Source organism: Diadema setosum, chromosome 21, assembly GCF_964275005.1.
Source record: "Diadema setosum chromosome 21, eeDiaSeto1, whole genome shotgun sequence".
Classification (NCBI taxonomy): domain Eukaryota; kingdom Metazoa; phylum Echinodermata; class Echinoidea; order Diadematoida; family Diadematidae; genus Diadema; species Diadema setosum.
The window spans coordinates 8,887,395-8,893,707 of record NC_092705.1 but is presented as its reverse complement, the minus strand read 5'-3'; the positions used below and the strand labels follow the sequence as shown (position 1 = coordinate 8,893,707).

The 6,313-nt window shown below is 36.9% G+C and overlaps 1 protein-coding gene across 2 annotated transcripts in view; it reads left to right on the top strand.

Annotated features, from left to right (window-relative positions):
* The first annotated feature begins 239 nt into the window (after positions 1–239).
* Positions 240–6,313, top strand: part of LOC140244271 (uncharacterized) — a 163,820-nt gene continuing 157,746 nt past the window's right edge. For both annotated transcript variants that reach the window (XM_072323912.1, XM_072323914.1), the window contains exon 1: positions 240–1,168. In XM_072323912.1, the coding sequence (XP_072180013.1) occupies positions 1,001–1,168 (168 nt within the window). In that variant the 5' untranslated portion in view covers positions 240–1,000. The remainder of the gene's footprint in view (positions 1,169–6,313) is intronic.

The following is a 6,313-nucleotide window of genomic DNA, read 5'->3' as shown; positions in this document are numbered from 1 at the left end:
TCAACCCTGCCGCCTCTCCGCATCGCTCTTCGCTTCCAAAATCACCGCTTTCTGCAATCAAAAAACAAATTTTTAAAAAAATCCTCCTTTTATTACAAAGTTTTTTTCTTCCTTTGTCAATTGAAAAGCCAGACCAAAAAAAAAAAAAAAATCAGAGAAGCTCCATGATTTGTAGATGGTTGTTCGTCTGAGAAAAAGAGAGGATCATTCTGTTTTTCCAGATTCTTTTCTTTGCTCTTTGTTACTTAGAGTCAGAGGTGCTTGTTTATTGGATTTTATTTTCATGTGGGGATAGCAAGCGCTTTGAACCATTTGCAACTCACTATCCAATGCCTGTGACTCTCCTGTCTCTGCTTGCATCCTCTTACACCGTTTGCAAAGAACCAATGAAAATTCCGCTAGGTGCTTGCTGTGCGGTGAAAGCAAGGGAAAGGTAAAAGCCGGATCCATGCCTTCTCATCATCGAACCATTGGACTCGGGGTAAATCCATGCTAGAGCCTTGAAACTAAAAATCGAACACAAACCTCAAAATTCTCCTGTATATATGCTGTTCTTGGCACAACGGACACAGCTAGAAAACAGATGCAGACATCTTTTATTCCCCCTCAATTAGTATCACTGGCAACATATCTTGTGTCCTGCGAGTCCACCTTAGTTTGCTTGAAAACCCATTTAGGAACCATGAGATTAGCATAGATTCTTCTACACGCACAACTTTCACCAAAAAGTAAGAATAAAACATCATCAAGTCCAGTTGCAGCAGAAAAAAAAAATACAACAAACAAACCTTCTAAATCTGCCACACTTGAGACCTTCTGCATCTTGCCGAAACACTAGTTTACATCGTGAGAAGAAGAAGAACTAAGATCAATTCCAACGAGCTCTTGAAGCCTTGAATTTCAAATCACAAAAACCCCTGTGATAGGGTTTTAGCCAATAAAAGGGGGATTGAATACACGGTTTTTCTCGTAAGGAGGGTTTACACACAACGTTTATTCGATGACAATAATGGCATATCGTGACACTCAATGGCTTATGATTGAGGCTTGCCGAGAATTCCAACGAGGGACGTGCAAGCGACCAGATACCGAGTGCAAGTACGCCCACCCCGGCTCCTCGGTCACGGTAGAAAACGGCCGTGTTACTGCCTGCTTTGACTCGCTAAAGGTGAGGGCTCCACACTAAACTGTAAAAAAAATTAACCATTTGCGATTGCAAGGAACAAAAACCCAAATCGAAGAGTCGTGTTGACACAAGTGCAGTACTTGTTTTGGTATTATAGACAAATGACAACGTACAATACACTGCTTGTCTTTTTTTTTTCCATCATTCGCATTCTCCTTTTGCTTTGCTATGTAATTTGTCACATCTTTTATTTCTTTTTTTAAAGAATGTGATGTTTCTTCCTGAATGAGATTTATTTACAATTTATCAAGCACCATATTCTATGTTTGTGCGGGATAGCGAGGGAAGCCTTCTCACGGAATGCCGCTGGAATGTTCATTAGCAACGCAAATTTTCTTTTTACCTTCATATTGTTCATTTTAATGCGCCACATTTAGAATGTCATGCCGTCTTGATAAACCTGTATGATTCTTATCCAAGTATCAGCTCCCAAAAGGAAGTGGAATCATGAAAAAGAAGAGTGGATCTTTCTAATTGATCTATTTTTACTCCACCCCTCCCCATGAAAAATAAACATTATTATTATGTTGGGTATTTGCTTTTGCAGAACATTGCAATTCCTATGAAAAAAAAAGAAGAAACCTTGTTGGTTCATGAAAATCTCAAAACCCTATGACATAACATTTCTGTGGAACTCTTGCCCTTATTTCCACATACCTTAAATTTTACAGTCTCAGAAAATTTGTCTTGACAATGCCATATTTGTCTTTAAAAGTGGAAATGAGTCCATCAGTTATTGTCCGCAATTGAAGCTTTAAATTTGTCCATGAATAACATGATAGATCAATCTAATCAATTGATGCGAGATTTTACTTGTTTTGATTTATCATATATACTTGGAATGAAGTCAGTGTTATATAATATTTTGATGTTAGGAGGGAGGTTTGATACATGAAATTGCTACCTTTTCATATTTTTTTTCTTGCCTCATCAAACCGGCACCATGTGGCTGCTAGAGCAATGCTCTTTTGCCTGAATAATACTTGCATTTGCTGGTTAGAAGGCTGAGTTTCCCCTTAGTCCCATTCATTTTAGATTACTGCGGGAGCATTGCTACCCTTTTCACAAGAGAACATCCTCGCTTTTGTTATTCGCCTAGCCTGGGGAAAAAAAAGATATACAGATGCCAGCTGGTGTGTAAAATCCACACTTCTGTGTCTCTGAATGCTTCAAAGAGATTCTGGCATCATCTACTGTATGTATTTTCTATGTACAATGAATGCCAAAGATAATATGTTTCTGTGTGTTTGAATGATTTTTTTTTTTAATGTAATAATTTTCAGTTATTTACTCTTCTAATAATACATGCAGTCACAGCTTTGTCGTATGGAGCCGTGTTGAGGTTAACACAGATATGCCATCCTTAAATTGGCACCATATAATTGCCTTGAAAAGAGAACTTTGAGAAAGAGAGTTGAGTAGGTAATCGGGAGATGCAAATGAGATAAAAAAAACATCAACATTTCATCGTTCTCTATCATGTTATTATCATTCCGCCAGGGATTTACTGTAATGTGTGTCTAATTTATGCTTCAGATGTTTTATGAGAGCATCTGATGAAATGTCGAAATGTACGGGAAAGAGATTGTTTTCTCATGAATTCAATATAATGTATTCTAATCCCCAGCTTTCTCCGTGCTGCTGTTTGAAATCTGTCCATGGGATTGTGCTGCATGGAATCTCTGATATAATTTGCTGTACATGTACTTTGTTCATGTCTCTCTACCCCTGCATACCATTTTCTTCTTTGACCTGGTCACTTTGTTTTGGGAAAAAAAAATCCCTCCCCTGCCAGGAGTCTTTTGCATCATTAAAAAAAAAAAAAACCAAAGGAGAAAAAGAGGATTGCTTTCTGCAAAACTTGCTTTTGCATGGATCCATTGCTTATCCTAAAACCTGAAGTCAAATATATAAATGATGTCATTTCTCTCCTTTTTTTAAGTCAGGCGAATTATTTACCAAGATATGAAAGCATAAAATGTAATGTTCTGTTTTGATGTCAGTTGTTGTGGATGGTACATCCAATGTTCTTGTTATATCTGATATTTGATTTCTCCCTGTTTCATCCAATTTTGATAAAGAACAACATGAGCTAAATATTTGGCCCTTTAATAAACAGATCATCAAACCGATTAACCCATGGAGAAGGAGCTGATTTTGCTATATAACACATTTTTCCCATAGAGACCTGCCGGAGGAGTATACTGGGGACTATAGTCTTCATTGGGTTATGGAGGGTGTTTATTTTGAAAGAAGTCCTATTCACATCTGTTCTTGAGTCCTTTTTGCAGTCAGTGAGACATCTCGTTTGAGATTGGTGAAGGGAGCAGGTATTCTTCAGAAGAAAAAAAAAAAAAAACCCTCCAAACTCCTGTATACCAAAACAGGTTATCCATTCCCTTTCCGTACTTACTAAATTTGTCGCTCAACTATACGTATTTTTCAATCCGTTGATTGAGAGTGAACAGAGAATGGTGGACGCATCCATCATTGAAATCCATGGGGACAAGAGAATTGTAAAAGCAAGATTTACCTTGCAGTGAAATGCAGTTGATTGATCCGGCAGAAGGAGGAGTAAAAAAGAGAGAGAGGGGGAAATAGAAAGAGAGAGATAGTCACAGAGAGATACAGTATATATTATAGATAGATAGATAGATAGATAGATAGATAGATAGATAGATAGATAGATAGATAGATAGATAAATAGATAATAGGTAGATGGATAAATAGATAGATAAATGGATAATAGGTAGATGGATAGATAGATGTAGATAGAAAGACAGATGAATTGGTAGATGGGTATACAGATAGTGAGACATATAGGTAGATGGATAGATAGATAGATGAATAGATATAGATAGATAGATAGAATGAGAGGAAAAAGAGAGTGAAGAGAACATAGACTCTGTCTTCTACATCTAGATCACTTTATTTTATGCCATCACCATCACAAAAGCAATAATGCCGAGGAAATGCAGAGGGAATACACAGGCATATCCAATGCCTTGTTGCCCTCCATGTGATTGAAAAAAAAAATAGGTAAAATGTGGATGTCTTTGTTGCAAAATTGGAATGCCATATACTTCACACTTGTTAGCCCATGCTGTAGTACTGTAATTAGGTGATCCGAGTATCCTCTCGGATCACCTTCTGTATCTGTACTGAATCTTTCTTCTTTCTTTGTTTCTTTCTTTATTTCTCCTCAAACGTTGTGCAGAGGTTAGCTCAGAAAGTGTATTGCCTCTCAATGTCAAACTTATACCATATATGTATCATGTCGCAAAGACGACAGCGCAAGTAAAATCATAGTGATCAGTCGACCGTGACGTCACTATGACGTCATTATATGAAAACACATTTTCATGCATATCTCATTAATGGAACAGAATATTTCAATGAAATTTACGTCACATATATTTCAAGTCATGCGAATTCTACTCATATTCTCAAAATTCATTTTTATCTCAAAACGTGCGCGTACGCGCGCGTTGAAATATTTGTATGCTCAAATCGAGCTCAAAATTTTTTTGCACACGTTTCAGACCATTTGGAGCATTTTTTGAAAAATTGAAAAAATTGGACGGACGCGTACGCGCGCGCACATATTCGCACGCACAGCTCATATGGAATAGAAATTTTCAATTTTTTCACATGGATCGGATGTCCGAAATGTCAAGGAATATTTATGCCAAGTTTCAAGTCGATCCGATTCAATATGACGTCATACGGGCCCCTCAAATTCAAAATTCCGCGCGTGCGTCAATGGGGATACACAGTGCAACTATGCCAAAAAACCGCCAATTTTAAATCGGATTTTACTCGTCAGGATGGACGGTGACCCCCCATTTTCTTGACATATTCTGAAAGCTGATGAGTTGTACATGTCATTTCATGGGCTGGCTATGCTGACAAAATGATTAAAAGATATCAAATTTCTTGATAAAGTAAAAAAAGTAAATTTTCAAAATGACGTCATCAAATTTCAAGTTTGCTCGAGCGTATCTCACTTTTCCTTTGCCAATTTTCACCTAAATTTCAATATGTTGTAGCTTATGAAATGCTCTTTCATAAATGTAACTACACAATTTTGATTAGATGACGACATCACCTCGAAAAAATGGATTGAAGGTAACCTTGTCAAATTTGACCAGTTTACGTGTAATCTCTATGGGAGTGCAATTTTTAGGGAAATGAAAATTGACATGACTATCTTTATCGAGCACTAGCTCACTTATGCTTCGGTGAATTTCTCTAAGATTTTGATATGTTGTAGCTGAGACATAGGGCTATCGTAAGTGTGCCATTCATTTTTTCATACGTTGTCGGGATCACGTCAAAAAAATTGGTTGAAATTAAAGCTTATCTTCGATGTATTGTAATATTTCTTTCCTTTTACAACTTTATGTGCAATAACTCAAGAAAAACATACCCTATCACCACCATATTTTGCACATGTTTAGTTCATGTCACGAACATTATTTCACAAAATAACAACTACTTGATCAGACGCCATCTTGGGTATGTAAATTAGGGTCAAAGGTCATAAATGTATCATCCTGTATCTTGGTGAATACATGTCCTATCTTTCCCATATTTTGCACACGTAAAGACCATGTTACAAGAATCATTTCACTAAATAACCACTTTTTGCTCAGATGCCATCTTGTCTGTGCAAAGTGGGGTGAAAGGTCATATGTACTTTTTTCTGTATCTTCGTTATGACGTGTTATCTCTATGGGAGGGAATTTTTCTAGATGTTAATATTGACACGATTGTCTTTATCGAGCACTAGCTCACTTACCCTTCGGTGAATTTTTCTCAGATTTTAATATGTTGTAACTCAGACTTTGCGCTATCGTTACGTGCCCTTTGCTTTTTTCATATGATGTCGGGATCATGTTAAAATACTTGGTTGAAATTAAAGCTTATCTTCGATGTGCTGAGATATTTCTATGTTTCTGCAACTTTCTTTGCATAACTCAAGAAAAACAGCCCCTATCACCCCCATATTTTGCACATGTTTAGTTCATGTCACGTAGATTATTTCATAAAATAACAACTACTTGATCGGACAACATCTTGGGTATGTAAATTAGGGTCAAAGGTCACAAATGTTTCATCCTGAAT